The sequence below is a fragment of the Neophocaena asiaeorientalis genome, unplaced genomic scaffold (assembly GCF_003031525.2).
Source record: "Neophocaena asiaeorientalis asiaeorientalis breed wild unplaced genomic scaffold, Neophocaena_asiaeorientalis_V1.1 scaffold694, whole genome shotgun sequence".
Lineage (NCBI taxonomy): Eukaryota > Metazoa > Chordata > Mammalia > Artiodactyla > Phocoenidae > Neophocaena > Neophocaena asiaeorientalis.
In genome coordinates this window covers 712,882-730,168 of record NW_020174226.1, presented here as the reverse complement: position 1 = coordinate 730,168, position 17,287 = coordinate 712,882, and the positions used below count along the sequence as shown (strand labels likewise).

The following is a 17,287-nucleotide window of genomic DNA, read 5'->3' as shown; positions in this document are numbered from 1 at the left end:
GAACAAAGAAGAGAAAGGGAAATCTCTCCCAGCAGCCTCAGAAGCAGCGGATTAAAGCTCCACAATCAACTTGATGTACCTGCATCTGTGGAATACATGAATAGACAATGAGTCATCCCATATTGAGGAGGTGGACTTTGAGAGCAAGATCTATGATTTTTTCCCCTTTTCCTCTTTTTGAGAGTGTGTATGTGTATGCTTCTGTGTGAGATTTTGTCTGTATAGCTTTGCTTCCACCATTTGTCCTAGGGTTCTATCCGTCCGTTGTTTTTTAATTTTTTTCTTAATAATTATTTATTTTAATAACTTTATTATATTTTATCTTACTTTATTTTATTTTACTTTATCTTCTTTCTTTCTTTCTTTTTTCCTTCCTTCCTTCCTTCCTCCCTCCCTCCTTTCTTTCTATCCTTTCTTTCTTTCTTTCTTTCTTTCCTTCTACTTCTACTAATTCTTTCTTTCTACTTTTTCTCCCTTTTATCCTGAGCCGTGTGGATGAAAGGCTCTTGTGCTCAGCCAGGAATCACTGCTGTGCCTCTGAGGTGGGAGAGCCAACTTCAGGACACTGGTCCACAAGAGACCTCCCAACTCCACATAACATCAAATGGTGAAAAACTCCCAGAGATCTCCATCTCAACACCAGTAAAGCTTTTGCACAGCAAAGGAAACCACAAGACGAAAAGACAACCCTCAGGATGGGAGAAAATATTTGCAAATGAAGCAACTGACGAAGGATTAATCTCCAAAATTTATAAGCAGCTCATGCAGCTCAATAACAAAAAAACAAACAACCCAATCCAAAAATGGGCAGAAGACCTAAATAGACATTTCTCCAAAGAAGATATACAGACTGCCAACAAACACATGAAAGAATGCTCAACATCATTAATCATTAGAGAAAATGCAAATCAAAACTACAATGAGATATCACCTCACACCAGTCAGAATGGCCATCATCAAAAAATCTACAAACAATAAATGCTGGAGTGGGTGCATAGAAAAGGGAACCCTCTTGCACTGTTGGTACGAATGTAAATTGATACAGCCACTATGGAGAACAGTATGGAGGTTCCTTACAAATCTAAAAATAGAACTACCATACGACCCAGCAATCCCACTGCTGGGCATATACCCTGAGCAACCATAATTCAAAAACAGTCATGTACCAAAATGTTCATTGCAGCTCTATTTACAATAGCCTGGAGATGGAAACAACCTAAGTGTCCATCATCGGATGAATGGATAAAGAAGATGTGGCACATATATACAATGGAATATTACTCAGCCATTAAAAGAAATGAAGTTGAGTTATTTATAGTGAGGTGGATGGACCTAGAGACTGTCATACAGAGTGAAGTAAGTCAGAAAGAGAAAAATATCGTATATTAACACATATATGTAGAATCTAGAAAAATGGTATAGATGACCTTAATTGCCAAGCAGAAATACAGAGACAGATGTAAAAAACAAATGTATGGATATGAAGGGGGAAAGGGGTGGGGTGGGAGGAATTGGGAGATTGGGATTGACACCTATACACTATCGATACTATGTATAGAATAGACAACTGATGGGAACACACTGTATAGCACAGGGAACTCTACTTAATGCACTGTAGTGTCCGAAGTGGAGGGGATATATGTATATGTACGGCCGATTCATTTTGCTGTGCAGAAGCTAACACAACGTTGTAAAGCAGCTATACCCCAATAAAAATTAATTAAAAGAAAAAAAAAGATCCCACATGCCACAACTGAAGATCCCACATGCTGCAGTGAAGATTCCACATGCCGCAACTAAGACCTGGCACAGCCAAATAAATAAATAAATATCTTTAAAAAATTTCCTGGAGTCCCTGTTAAAATTGAATTTCTTGTCACAATCTCCAGAGACTGATTCAACAGATTTGGGGGTGCTACTCAGAATCTGTGTTTAGAGCAATGACTAGCACATTGAGTAAATGCCCCATGAATGTTAGTTTTCAATGACATAACTGGATCCCAAATGAAGGAGCCACTGTCTTCTTCAATGCCTAACCCCATGGAGGGTCATTTCCAGACACCGAATGAGGAGGAACTTACACCAGTCTCTCTCAGACACACTCGGGGATGAGGCAGGGAAGCACACAGCAGCCTCATATCGTCATCCTGGAGCTGATTAATTCCCAGGCACAGTCAAGTCATTCCCTGGGTGCTGATGAGAAGCAAGGCCAGGTCCTGACAGTGGGCCGCCGACAGGCTGCATTTCTCCAGGCTGTGGGAGGTGAAGACGCAAGGTGAGCCACAGCTATGCCCGGTTTCCTATCTCCTTCTCAAACTCTCAGTCCCTTGGGCCATACACCTGGGACCCAAAATCATGGAAAGGTTAAATTAGGTAAGGAACATAATTTTCATGGAGGAGAATAATGTGGGTAAAGGTAAGATTTTTCATTCTCATTCCTACTGACCTTTAGGGCAGATCATTCTTGATCGTAGGGGGCCCTCCAGTACATCGTAGGATATTGATCACACCTGGTCAATGCCAGGAGCACGAGATTACCCACTAGATGCCAGGAGCATCCTCCCTTCCCAAAGCTGAAAGACACTGCCTAATGTTCCCAGTGGGGACAAAACTGGCCCTCGCTGAAAACCACTGTGTTTGGAGGAGGCTGGCAGAAGCCTAAGGAGGTTATACAAAAGAAGCTGATGGTCAAGATGCCCAAGACCAAGGTGAAGGCAAAGCCGGCTGAGATGGAGCCCTAAGGAGAACGGTGAGAAGGATGAAGATGACAAGAACTGTGTGAGCGGGATGGGGGACCAACAGGGGGATCCCCAAGGCTCCCAAAACACAGTCCCACTGCCAACCCCACACTGCCACTCAAACTTGCAAAGAAAGTATTTTTGAGAAAGCAGGAGGACTTACGACAGCTGCTTCAGGGGGCACTTGGACATCCCAATGGGCCCCTGCAGTCTTTTCAGCTCAATGTTAGAGAGATCATCGTCTCCCAGGCTGAGGAATTTCAGACTTGAGTTCTTGCTGGGTTCCATAAAGAGCTGATGACAAACCCTAGGGGTGAGGCCACACACGATTCCAACCTGTCAAAGAGGCCCCAGGATAGGCAGTTACTCCTGGGAAGAGTGGTCTTTGTTTAGAGACCCCCTTGCTCCATGAACAAGAGCTGATTTCTCCCTGTTTCTCATCCCTTCAAAGACAAGATGGCTACACCCTTTCAAGTTAGTGCTACTCAAAGTGTGGTCCACAGTCCGGCATCACCTCAGAGTCTATTAAAAATGCTAATTATGAGGCCCCTCAATAGACCTGCTGGATCCTGGGGGTGGATTCCAGGAATCTGTGTTTTAACATGCCCCCTTGAGTGATTCTGATATACGTTAAAATTTGAGAACAACTGCTCTACACCCATGCATTTTTTTCCCTCTTTGCTAGCCTTTCTCTGTATTCTTTTCCTGCAGTGTTGACTCCTGTCCTCCCAATGAATCATCAAACCTACGCGTGATCTTGGGGACAGATCTGGAAGAGCAAAGACTTACCACAGATACTTGAGGTTGCAGGCTGAGTGCCTCAAAGTTCTAAAAATCATCTTGGACACAGTAATTCCTAGGTTGTTAGAGCTCAGATCCAGGTGGGTCAGCTTGTGGTTACCATGAAGCACGATGACAAGCTCCTTCAGAATCTTCACAGGAGACACCAACTTGCACCTGAGGAAGAGAGGCAGTGAGAAAGTTTTGGGAGAGGAGCCTGCTTCCTCATCTTTCCTTTCTAACACACATAACAGATAACAGATGCTCAATAAATATCTATTGATCTACAAGGATGATGTACAAGACATAAGAGGAGGGACTTCCCTGGTGGCGTAGTGGTTAAGAATCCACCTGCCAATGCAGGGGACACAGGTTCGAGCTCTGGTCCAGGAAGATCTCACATGCCACGGAGCAACTAAGCCCGTGCACCAAAAATCCTGAGGCTGTGCTCTAGAGCCCGTGCTCTGCAACAAGAGAAGTCACCGCAATGAGAAGCCCACGCACCACAACAAAGAATAGCCCCCGCTCGCCACAACTAGAGAAAGCCCGTGTGCATCAACGAAGACCCAAAGCGGCCAAAAATAAATTTAATTAATTTTTTAAAACAAAAAAACATAAGAGGAGTCCAAACATTGATTTGAGTCGTCAACTAAAATGTTGAAAAGGCAATCTCAAATATGATCACTAAGCTCAGTTGGATGTATGAAGTCAGGAATCCATCCTCTCCCCACTCCTCCCCAGATCTAATGTAAGATGTCCTGGGGCTGCCGACACTCTTCTAGGGAGGCGACCACCCATCCCACACCAACCCAGAGAGGACTGGTGAGAACAACTCTCTCGTTTTTTTCTTGAACTTGTTTCTCCTTATCTTGAGAACTAAGTTATAGAATGAAAATAGAAGAAAAGAAATGAAAGAAAGGAAAGGAAAGGGAAGGAAAGGGAAGGGAAGGAAAGGGAAGGAAGGAAGGAAGGAAGGAAGGAAGGAAGAGAAAGAAAGAAAGAAAGGAAGAAAGAAAGAAAGAAAAAGAAAGAAAAAGAAATACGTCAAAGGCTGTTTAAACCTGCCACCCGTGTATTTGATCCGGTTCACTCAACACACAGAAGTGTGAGGAAAAACATCATCGTCAACTCTTCTGCTCTTAAATCATTGAATCAGTGCCTGCATCTGATTTTTAGACCTTGAGGCATGACCTTGAGAAAGGTGGAGGAGGAGTAGGATAGAGTTAGTTGTCCTAGACTCCAGAACAACTAACCAAATTCCATCTCAAATTCCACTCTGAGTACTACTTGCTGTGTCCTTTATCAGTTAATTTCTTCCCTGGCTTCTCCCTCAAGGTCGAACTCCACCTGCTAATTCTTCCCTATCTTTGAGCCAGATTTGAGAATCTGTCGTTTCTACTTGCAGCATGCTACAGGACCACTAAGTTTCAATCCCAAATTATGCTTCATATCCAATGTACAGATCTTTACTCAAATATCTTTCAGGTAGATACGGAAGGCAGAGGGGGCCTCCCCTATCTAAAACTGCAAAGCTTCCCTCTTTCACACCCTTTCTGAGTTGCTGAACTGATTTCCTTCTGCTTTGGGAGATGTCACCATCTCATACACCATCCTGATTATTTAAGTTTGTTTCTCCAACCCAGTGTAGGCTCCATGAAGGCAAGAATTACCTGTTCTGTTCACTGTTATAACCCCAGAACAGATAACAGATGCTCAATAAATATCTATTGAATGAATAAATGCTGTACCACAAATGACTCACCTTTCCTTAAGACACAGAGCACGTCTCATGGACTCCACATACCTTTAGCTCTTCTCAAACACTTGGCCCCTACCATGCCCTAGAAATTTTCTATTCCTTCATATTTGGCTCAAAAACCAGTCCACCTTAAACGTCTTAAGGAAAAAGTAGTTTGTCTACATGTATCTCTAGTGCAAGATAGATTGCCCTTTTTTAGTTAAAAATATGAGATGAATTATTTTTTTGAGTCATCATTTTTAGTTTCACAATGGTACCCTAAATATTCCATCTTCTATGTTTTGTGGGTATTTCCTCTCAGAAAATCACACTGTACAACTTTCTGTGATGCCAGAACCCCCCATCTGAGTTGCCGCTGTGATACCTAAACTATTAAAGGTTCAGCTTCAAATAAACCAAGCAGAAATAAAGGATGCCATTTACAAGGGAATGTCATATACTGAATTCTAACGCCATATTCATGACAATAATTGAGTTGTGAATGGCTCTAAAACAATGTGCTCTAGAATGGTCAAATCCCTTCTGACCAACTTGCCATCTACTGCCGTAGCAGATGGCTATTTTTTTAAATTTCAATCTACTTTGCCTAATTAGTGGCTTCATGAATGTAAGTCCCTTTATTTTATTCTCCTTCGTACCTAGCTTACTTTCTGGCCAATAGATAACTCACGGCAGTCATCAAAAAAAAAAAAAAAGTGGGTTATTCTCCTATTGCATTCTTCAAACCACGAGAGTCTCACACTTACGTCAGTTTTTGGAGTTTGCACCTTGGATTTCTCAGCTTATAACAGAGTTCCTTCATAGATGAAATATTACGCTTGCTGTTAGGTCCAGCTCTCTCATGTTCCCATTGCAAAACACAGAGCAAATGTCCTCCCACTGATGTTTCCTGAAATCGGCAACCCCTGTCCTTTGTGAGGGAGAGAGAGAAGGCTGATGAGAGTAAATAAAACTCAACCAACACCCAGAATATGATCTACAGGAGGCAAGAAAAGACCTTAACCAAAGAGACTCACTGGAGTTCGGAATAGGAAAAGGTGCAACCAAAAAAGCATAGTTCGCACAACACCAGGTGTTTTATTCCCACAATCCTTAACAATTCTTTTTGGAGGAAAGCAACCACGTAAGTGAGGCGGGCCACAGGTATAATCCTTAAGAGTTCAGACTTAAAGTTAAATAGACTTAAGACAGATTCAGAGTTCTGCCTCTTAGTATTTAATCTCTGTGCTCCACTTTTCAATCTCCAAAATGTGCCTAGTAAAATGAACTCTCAGGCTTCCCTGGTGGCGCAGTGGTTGAGAGTCCACCTGCCGATGCAGGGAACACTGGTTCGTGCCCCGGTCTGGGAAGATCCCACATGCCGCGGAGCGGCTGGGCCCGTGAGCCATGGCCGCTGAGCCTGCGTGTCCTGAGCCTGTGCCCCGCAATGGGAGAGGCCACAACAGTAAGAGGCCCGTGTACGGCAAAAAAAAAAAAAAAAAATTAACTCTCATAGGATTTTGTGATGATTAAAGAAGATGCATGCAAATATTTAGATCTTAGAATTATTAGAATTCTAATTATTTAGAATTTCGCTTATGCAGTAGGCTCTCAATGTTAACAATAAAAGAGCAATACAGTCAGAAATTACATTTTTTTATCTCAGATGAGAAGAGGGAAGTAAAACAAAGAATATATTCTGAAAGCACCTGGAGGATATATAAAGCTCTACTCCATAGTCCAGAATTGTAACTGGTTAAAGTAGTTTCCAACCTTAAGTGTACTTGTATGTGTGTGCGTGTGTGTTGTGTATACATGCCTGTACTTTCATGTGTTTAACACCCCAGTTAATACTGATATACAGAGTTTAAAACCACTGAGGAGAAAAAGCAGTAAGAAGCTGTGCTGTAGAAAAGTAGGACATAACCCAACATCAGAAGATCTGTTACGAACTTTAGGGAAGGTCTTAAACTTCCTTAAGTCATGCATAAAGTGAGGACTGTTGTCTGGGCATTAATTCTCATAACAAACGGAATGATCCTTAGAAAATCACTTATAGTAAAGGGCACTTACTCACATGACCCAACAGTGAATGCTACCTAAATCAAGTCCCCTACTTAAGTTTTACGGATTCCAAATAGGACAAATGATAGTCTATATGCATTGGACATTAATTACCCCAGACCCCCAAACCAAGCATCTTACTAATACTCCAACGTGGGTGAACACAAAGCAATTAGTCTACTCAGAATCTTAACTTGTTCAATCCAAATTGGACTGGTGCTTCTTATAGATTTGAGGGTTAAACAGGAAAGGATCTGAGACATGAACAGCAGCTCCTGTCTCAAGATAAGAATTTAGAAAACATTCCCGGGACCTGAAATAAGTAGCAGAACGGTCAGGTTTCCTTACCTTCCAGCTCAGAAGCCAGAAGTGTCAGTGATGGGATAAGGTCGTAGGAGAAGAACCAAAAGTGGCTCAAGGATTTTTAAGTTTCTTCTTCCAGGAGGACAAAGGGACAAACTCATCAGAACAAGCTTGAAGATTTTGTCGACACCACCGGTCCCACCCTGGCTCCAATGTATGCTCAAAGGAGAGGCATACAGCATTTTATTTAAGGTCTGGAGCTCCGAAAGGGAGCTGGGCTACTTAACAGTCACATTGACTAAGAAAATTGTGCTTTTATTCTGCCGTTTTCTCATCTCTGAATAACAATAAGAGATCCCCCTCCATTGAGTTATGGGCATCATTTTGACACAAGTAGGTGTTATAGTACAATGCCTGGCACATACACCTTCAACACGCAGTGCCTGAGATATAAAATCTACCTCTAAGTAGATGAGTAGAGTACCCAGGGAATCCTCCATGACACCTAAAGGAAAATGTTCTCACACACTGGAGCTGATCTAGAATGTCGGGTCAATCATAACCATTGATAACACAACCACAGACCCCCAGTTTTTCGTGGAAGAACTTGGGCAGAGCCTGTGAAGATGAGAGAAACTTAGGGAAGGGACGGTTTTGCATGACTCACTCCAGAGTTTCCAAGGCAGAAGCTAATTTCATCTCAAGGATGGGACCGCTGACAGAGAGCCTCGGCTTACGTAACTTTTGACAGTGCTTTAGGCAAAAGGAAGAAACCTGGAGGCGCTGATACCCATGAATGTCGAGATCAGCTTCAAGGAGGTGATTCAAAATCTGCCTTATAAAATTTTCGTCCTGAGTCTCACATAAGCACTGGAAGAATTGTAGGAATCCGAAGTGGACTGAGACAGCATCACGCTTCTCCAACCCTTCTGCCCGATCTAATAATTCGTCCATTACCCTGGGAGACATTTCACCGCGTAAAGTATCTTCTAGCTCTCTTGCTAGGTCTGTATTTAAAAGACCAAAGGATAAAAGAGCCATCTGATGCCAGCAGAAGTTTGTGTTAGCAAAGGCGTCATTCAGGAACACCCTCATCTCTTGATGCTTTGAGGGACCACCAAGGGATCCTCTTGTTCCCCAGAGCACATAAAACACGGCCCCCCAAAATGCCTGGAAACCTTGGTGAGTGAAAGAAATGCGCTCTTCACGGTCACTGACCTTTCGAAGAATATTCAACCTCAAGAGAGAATCAGTAAAAGAGGCTTCCAGATGCCCTTGTTCCATGACCTCTTTTGCAAATGTGAAGTTTGAGAATCACATCCCCTCTGCAGCCAGAGAGCACAAGGCTCTCCACTGTTCCGGCAAGCTCTGATATGACAAGCTCACCTCCACTGTGGCAAAGAAGCTGCAGAAAAAATAGGCATGGATGCTGGTGGTGGTCTGTGTGGCCAGCCGGAAAGAAGGATTACTTGCCGTCTGCCACTTCAGGCTGGAACACACAGTCCAGCACACCAGGGGGGCAGAGCAGGAACCAAAAAGAGTTTCCATTTTCCTTAACCAATTCAAGATTTTATGAGCTTTGTCTAGGTCACCAAAGAACTTGATGAAATACTCCTCCCGGTCTCCCTCTGTGAACCCTGAGATGACAACCGATTCTCTCCCCAAGCTTCATGGATTCACTAACAAATTTTTAAGATCTTGATTACCATAGTCTCTGGTCGTTATCAGTAAGGTAGCTGTGGGAACCAACTCCTTCTTCAACAAGTGGAGTAGGATTCCGGCCACTGGGAGCTGCTGGTACCAGTCTGTACAGGGTGGGCTTTCGTACAAGTTGGAAGACACAGTCATTTCTTCAAAGCCATCAGTGACAAACAGGAGCCTATCGGGATGACTCCTGAACTCTTCAATGGGGACCTGAGAGTCAGGCCAGTCCCAGGAAAGCAGGCAAGCAAAGGTGGTGTTCACAATCTCTCCCACTTTATGGCAGCTGATGTAGAAAACATAGGAGAACGGGTGCTGAAAGAGTATGTCCTCTTCCCAGTGTAGCATGACCTTCATGGCCAGGGTAGTCCCCCCAACACCCGCCAGGCCCTCCAATGCTATCGTCGGTGGCTGGGCTCCAGGCCGGCTCGGATGCAGTAGTCTCCTGGGCTCTCTGGGTCCCTGCTCCCCCGTGTTGTGGAGATATATATGGTCATCAGGCCAAGGGCTGCTGTCCCACAGAACCAATACTTTCATCCTCATCTTCTCTCTGTATCTTCTTCTGTGAGCTAAAACAGAAGGGGGGCAAAAGAGACGGCCAAAAGGCACATGAAAGGATACTCAACACTGTTAATTATCAGAGCAATGCAAATCAAAACTATAACGAGTTATCACCTCACACCAGCCAACATGGCCATCATCAAAAAATCTATAAATAACAAATGCTGGAGAGGGTGTGGAGAAAAGGGAACCCTCCTACACTGTTGGTGGGAATGTAAATTGGTGTAGCCACTATGGAGAACAGTATGGAGGTTCCTTAAAAAACTCAAAATAGGGCTTCCCTGGTGGCGCAGTGGTTGAGAGCCTGCCTGCTGATGCAGGGGACACGGGTTCGTGCCCCGGTCCGGGAAGATCCCGCACGCCGCGGGGCGGCTGGGCCCGTGAGCCACGGCCACTGAGCCTGCGCGTCCGGAGCCTGTGCTCCGCAACGGGAGAGGCCACAACAGTGAGAGGCTCCCGGACCCCAAAAAAAAAAAAAAAAAAAAAAACAACTCAAAATAGAGCTACCATATGCCCATTCCTGGGCATGTATCTGAAGAAAACCATAATCTGAAGAGATACATGCACCCCAATGTTCACTGAAGCATTATTTATGATAGTCAAGACATAGAAGCAACCTAAATGTCCATCAACAGAGGAGTGGATATATATATATGTGAATCACTGTGCTGTATAACTGAAACTAACACAACATTGTACATCAACTATACTTCAATTTAAAAAGAAAGGGGAATTCAAGATTAAATGGAGTCCCAGGATGGCAGCTATGTGGCAACCGATATGGAATGGAGAAGGATATGCGGCTTCTGGAAACTGTCTAGAAATTATGACAAGGGAGCCGACTGATTCCTTGATATGTTTGATGGTGTTATGCTCCCCAAAGAACTTGGGGGTGATGTAATGGTCGTTGCATAGAAAGTTAAAACAAAACAAAGCAATGATTACCTCAAACAATAATAGAAAATGGGGGCTTCTCTGCTGGTGAAGTGGTTAAGAATCTGCCTGCTAATGCAGGGGACACAGGTTCAAGCCCTGGTCCAGGAAGATCCCACATGCCACAGAGCAACTAAGCCTGTACACCACAACTATTGAGCCTGCGATCTAGCGCCCGAGTGCCACAAGTACTGAGTCCACACACCACAACTACAGAAGCCCGTGTGCCTAGAGCCTGTGCACTGCGACCAGAGAAGCCACTGCAATGAGAAGCCCATGGGCCACAATAAAGAGTAGCCCCCGCTCACCACAACTAGACAGAGCCCACGAACAGCAACGAAGACCCAACGCAGCCAAAATTAAACTAAAATTTTTTTTTTTTTTTGCGGTACGCGGGCCTCTCACTGTTGTGGCCTCTCCCGTTGCAGAGCACAGGCTCCGGACGTGCAGGCTCAGCAGCCATGGCTCACGGGCCCAGCCGCTCTGCAGCACGTGGGATCTTCCCAGACCAGGGCACAAACCCGTGTCCCCTGCATCGGCAGGTGGACTCTTAACCACTGCGCCACCAGGGAAGCCCAATAAACTAAATTTTTTTAAAAAATAGAAAATGGTTCCCCCAAAAAGGCATGTGTAGTGGGCTCAACAGTGACCCCCCAAAAGATATATCCACATCTGAATCCCCAGAACCTTATGTGACAAAAGATGTGATTAAGGACCTTGAGAGGAGACGCTTACCCTGGATTGCGCCCAATGCAATCAGATGTGTTTCCATAAAAGAGAGGCAGAGAGAATTCCGAGACAAAAGAGGAGGCCATGTGACCACAGAGGTGGGAATTGAAGTGATGCTCCCACAACCCCAGGAATGCCAACAGCCACAGAAAGCTGGAAAGATGAAGGACCTATTCTCTCCCCAAGCTTCTGGAGGAAGCACAGCCCTGCCGACCCCTTGGTTTTGGACATTTTCTCTCCAGTGCTTAGAAAATAAAAATAAACGTCTACTGTTTAAGCACCCAGTCTGTGTTAATTACAGCAGCCCTAGAAAATGAATATAGCATGTAATCCTGATTAATTACATGGGTCAGCATTGACTTATATCCACATGACACTCAATACCTGTTCCTCCAAATCATACTTTTATTGGAGGATAAATGAGATACTTACCTGCCATGATGAGTCAGCAGATAATTGATTGAAAACCCAAGAAATGGCAGTATATGTTAATCACTTATGAACATAGAAATAAACAGCCGAACTGGCAGCCAAGAGAGGCTGTGGTTGATTCCACAGAAGTCCAGAGTTGGGCAAAGGATCAATGCTTCTCATTGCAAGTTTTGCATTTTCTGTGATTCTTTTTGGATTATACACAAGTACAGCATGTATTTCTTTGATGCAACTTAACTTGTTCCATCACAGTAGGTATTAGTTTGTCCGTGTGAAAAATCTCCATGGGGCCACCAATACAAAAAAATACAGCTCCATTACTCACAATAGCCAAAATATGGAAGCAACTTCCGTGTCCATCAACAGGTGAATGGATAAGGAAGATGTGGAACATATACACAATGGATTATTACTCAGCCATACAAAGAAAGAAATTTTGCCACTGTAGTGACATGGATGGACTTGGAGGGTATTATGCTCAGTGAAGTAAGTCAGACAGAGAAAGACAGATACTGTACAATATCACTTACATGTGGCATCTAAAAAATGCAAAAAACCTAGAGATAGTAACAAAAAAGCAGCAGACTCGCAGATATAGAGAACAAACTAGTGGTTGCCAGTGGCGAAAGGGAAGCAGGGAGGGCTAGTAGAGAGGGTGGGGGACTGGGGTGTACAAACTACTGTGTGTGAGATAGGCTACAAGGATGTAGTGTACAACACGGGGAATATAGCCAAGTTTGTAATAACTGTAAAGAGAGGGCAACCTTTAAAAATTGTGGAAAAAATTTAAAAAATACATATACCTATTAATGCAACACAAAGACCAGAAACAGACACTGGTATCTCAGACCTTGGAGGGGACCCAGAGGAAATGTCCAGTTTATGGTAACCTATTCCTCAGTAGGCAGCCCAGGAAGAACAGATTGGCAAGTTTCTGGCAGACCATAAATTGAAGACAGTTTCAAAGGAGGTGGCCAATGTGGAATCCATAAAATGAATGTTCCATCAAGCAATTTGTCTGTAATCATCACAAAGTAGTAGCCAAACCTGTTTCTTCTTCCAGCATCTCTGGTTCTTCTTGGTTTGGATCTTGGGGTCCCCATACCTGTGCCATCTCTGAAATAAAAGTGATGATGGGGTAGTGAGAGTTCCCCTGGCTGAAAAAAAAGTTAATAATGGGGCTTCCCTGGTGGCACAGTGGTTGAGAGTCGATGCAGGGTACACGGGTTCGTGTAGATCCCACATGCCGCGGAGTGGCTGGGCCCGTGAGCCATGGCCGCTGAGCCTGCGCGTCCAGAGCCTGTGCTCCGCAACGGGAGAAGCCACAACGGTGAGTACAACGGGGAGAGGCCCGCGTACCACAAAAAAAAAAAAAAAAAAAGAAAGTTAATAATGATGGATGGTCTTAGGAGAACCAACCATTTCTCTGACAGACTTGGAATTGAAGAGACTGAAAATCGTTATCTTCAAGCCTCATCAACCCAACTACTTTGGAAACATGCTACTTTGCAAAGACCACAGCACACATTAAGAGCACATCCCTGCCTGGGGGCCTTGATGCAGCCAGCCTCCTGTCTGGAACGCTCTCCCCCAACCCCATATCCACTTGGCTCATTCACTCCCTTCCGAGTCTCTGCTCAAATCTTAGCGCCTCAGTAGTGCCTGATGGTCCCGATCAACACTGCACCTGATTCCTGAAGCACACACCTTAGGCAGACCCCACCTGCCCTCCCAACCACTGTCCACTGCGTTTGTCACCTTCTAGCACACCCTATGATGTACTTATTCATCACGTCCATTACCCGTCTCCCCACACCAAAGGAGGAGACCGGTAGCCAACCTGTGTTTGTTCACTGATGTACCCCAAGTGTGCAGAGCAATGCCAGCACACAGAAGCCACTCTAATATTTGGGAAATAAAATGCCACGGAAGAAAAGCACCGAGAAATGGTCTAACCCCAGCCCCCTGATGTGTTTCACATAACCACTCACAAAGTCCTATTCTCAAAAACTAAAAGGACCCCTTCCATGTCTCCCCATGCACCATATGATCCAGCAATCCCACTCCTGGGCATATTATCTGGAGAAAGCCATAATCCAAAAAGACACATGCACCCCAATGTTCATTGCAGCACTATTTACAATAGCCAGGTCACGGAATCAACCTAAGTGTCCATCGACAGAGGAATAAAGAAGATGTGGCACATACGAACAATGGAGTGTTACTCAGCCATGAAAAACAATGAAATGATACCATCTGCAGCAACGTGGATGCAACTAGAGGTTACCACACTAAGCAAGTCAGATGGAGAAAGACACATACCATATATCACTCATGTGTGGAATCTAATGTTTTTAAAAATGGTACAAATGAACTTATCCACACAACAGAAACAGACTTACAGTTATCAAAAACAAACTTACGGTTACCAAGAGAGGGAACACTGGGGAGGAGGGATAGATTGAGGAGTTTGGGATTGACATCCACACAGGATAGATAACCAACAAGGACCTACTGTACGGCACAGGAAAATCTACTCACTATTCTATGATAACCTATGTGGGAAAAGTATCTAAAAAAGAATGAATATATGTATAGGTATAACTGAATCGCTTTGCTGTACCCCTGAAACATTGTAAATCAACTATACTCCAATAGAACTAAAATTTTTAAAAAATCAGAAAGTACCAAAAAAAAAAAGCTGGGCTGTTCCAAATGAACAGCCTGGAATTTAAATCTAATTTCTTAATTAAAAAAAAAACCAGTTCTCACTTCCCTTTGGCCATCTATGGAAGCCTGTTGAACTAAAGATTCACCCCTTCTCCCAGATCTGATGAACTAGTCTTGGTGGGGTGGAGGGTGTGTACAGTGAGATGCTGAAGACCCTCCCACTTCGATACTGCCTGTCTGGCATCACCGTCAGTGATGATGTAGGATCTGGAAACCACCAGGGAAGGTGATACTGTTAAGAGAAAAACTGTCCCAAAGATGAACAAATGATTGAGAATCTACACTGAACCCAATGCCTTGTAAGTTTTCACCCTAGAAACTCAGTTAGGTGCAGCTAGCTGTTTTCAATAAGAGAGAACGGGGCCCCGTGGTACATAATTTGTCCTGGGTTACAGTTGGTGACGTGGAACCAGCCTTTGAATCCAGCTCCGTTGGTAAAACCTGAACTCAAACCCATAGTCCCTAAAAGACAGCACACTTGTGCCTATGAACATGGCGAATGCTCACAGACTCAGTCACAAATCCCTCTGCCATAGCACCATTCAAGCACAGAAACTCGGTGCCATGTTTCCTAGAAGATGGAGCTGATGGGGGCACCAGTTATCCTGACCTGTCCACCGTCCCTTTACATCATCTCCCACATTGCTGTGGGATGGGTGTGGGCTAGGGCTTCCTCCTGCTTAAGAGGTATCTTCTACAAGCCCCACCCCTTTAGAAGGCCAGGTGGGAACCAGGTAAGGACTGGGGAAAAGGGGCTCCTGCAGCTTCAAGCAGGGCATTGACATTGCCAATGAGGACCAGTGGCCAGGAGGGAAGTTCTTCCTTTAACGTCATTCTCCTCTGTGCCGATGTCTCTCTCCGCGATGGCCAAATGGGATTTAAGGATTCTAGATCCCATTCCCAAGCTCTCTGCTCGTCATCTGCCTATTCCAGACAACCATATGTAAGGGATTTATGATGGGGAGAGGGGAGGAGAGGAAGACGGAACTGAAGATGCAGGGAAATTGAGTCCCCATCCCCTCGTCCTGCCCAGAAGATGCTCGAAGCCTGAATTTCTGTGACTCAGAACCTCCAATGCCCAAAGCTCTGATGGGGAAGACTTCATGTTGCCAACTCCCATCCCATTCCTTGAACTCATGCTCTCATTCTAGGGCAAGAGAAGCAGTACATGGTCAAGCACAGAGGATGTGGAGACCCACTGCCTGGGTTCACATCCCACCTCTGTGACCTTGGGCAATTTACTTGAGCTTTGTGCCTCAGTTTCCTTGTCTGTAAAACAGGAATAACAGAGCCCCCTTCTTATGAGAGTGTGAAAAGTCAGTACCAATGCATAGAAAGCATTAAGAGTAGTGCCTGCCTTGTAACAAACACCAGCAAAAGTTATTAATTCCTACAGGTCTCAGAGGCAGCCAGGTCTGCCAGAAAGTGACATATGCATCCCTCAAACTCTCTGCAGTAGGTAAAGTCGCAGGCAAAAACCAGATGGAAAACGGGATCTGTGATACATTTTAAAAAGACAAACAATTAAGATGGTAGTACAGTTTTATACTTGCTAACTAACTGCAAAACACATGACTGCTACAATAAATACTGCAATGCTACAATAAATAAATGAATACTACAGCCGGGTACAGTCTCGTTGTGGGTTTTTTGTTTGTTTGTTTTTGTGGTACGCGGGCCTCTCACTGCTGTGGCCTCTCCCGTTGCGGAGCACAGGCTCCGGACGCGCAGGCTCAGCGGCCATGGCTCACGGGCCCAGCCGCTCCGCGGCACGCGGGATCCTCCTGGACCGGGGCACGAACCCGTGTCCCCTGCATCAGCAGGCGGACTCTCAACCACTGCGCCACCAGAGAAGCCCTCGTTGTAGGTTTTTTTTTTTTTTTTGCATTTACCTCTTTGGAAAAAATCATGCATAAGCAAACATGAAATTCCTGTGGTGAGCAAATCATCCCCTAGTGCAACCATTGCACTGGCACAAATTTGCATTTTTGAAAGCAGCCTTGGAACAGAACTAGGTATGCACGTTTCAATTCCCTCTTCTTGCTTTTGATCACCATCCTCTCCGAGGCTAGAGCTCCAAGCTCTCACAGCCTCCGTACTTTTAAACTTTCACTCCCGGCAGGGAGTCTTTCTTAGGGGGAGACCAGCAGCTTGGAAGGACCCCGTAGAAATCCAGCAGCAACCTTCCTGCTCCCACGAGCACCAGGAAGCTATCCCCCGCACAGACCCACTCACCATTCATCTCTGCTCTCATTTGCTCGTACAGCAAAGCCAGCTTCGTGTGCTCAAAGATGCGGAGGGTCCCGTCCCACATCTGCCTTACGGATAAGTGTTCCTTCAACAGACCGAGCAGGTGAGTGGGCCTGATGGCTTTCAAGTTTGCCCAGGAGATCTACTGGATGTTCTCAGGCAGCAGCTGTGGGGACCGGAAGCAAAGTTTGAAATCCTCCAGCTGATACCGATCCCAGCCCGTCAGATGAGACAGTAGCTTATCACTGGAGCCATCATCTACAAAGACGCTAGGAGAAGTCATCTGGCCCAACACGCAAGGTTTCCAGCTTCACTCAAGAACGCTGAC

At 44.8% G+C, this 17,287-nt stretch overlaps 1 protein-coding gene across 1 annotated transcript; it reads right to left on the bottom strand.

The window, feature by feature from the left end:
• Positions 1-2,081: 2,081 nt before the first annotated feature.
• On the bottom strand, positions 2,082-17,023 carry NLRP13 (NLR family pyrin domain containing 13; the record flags this gene model as incomplete). The annotated part of the gene is given in 7 exon segments (XM_024755219.1): positions 2,082-2,253; positions 3,528-3,695; positions 6,024-6,105; positions 6,108-6,166; positions 8,942-9,893; positions 13,027-13,095; positions 16,945-17,023. Coding segments are annotated over 7 exon segments (1,581 nt in total), but the record flags the coding sequence as incomplete, so codon positions are not given.
• Positions 17,024-17,287: the final 264 nt, after the last annotated feature.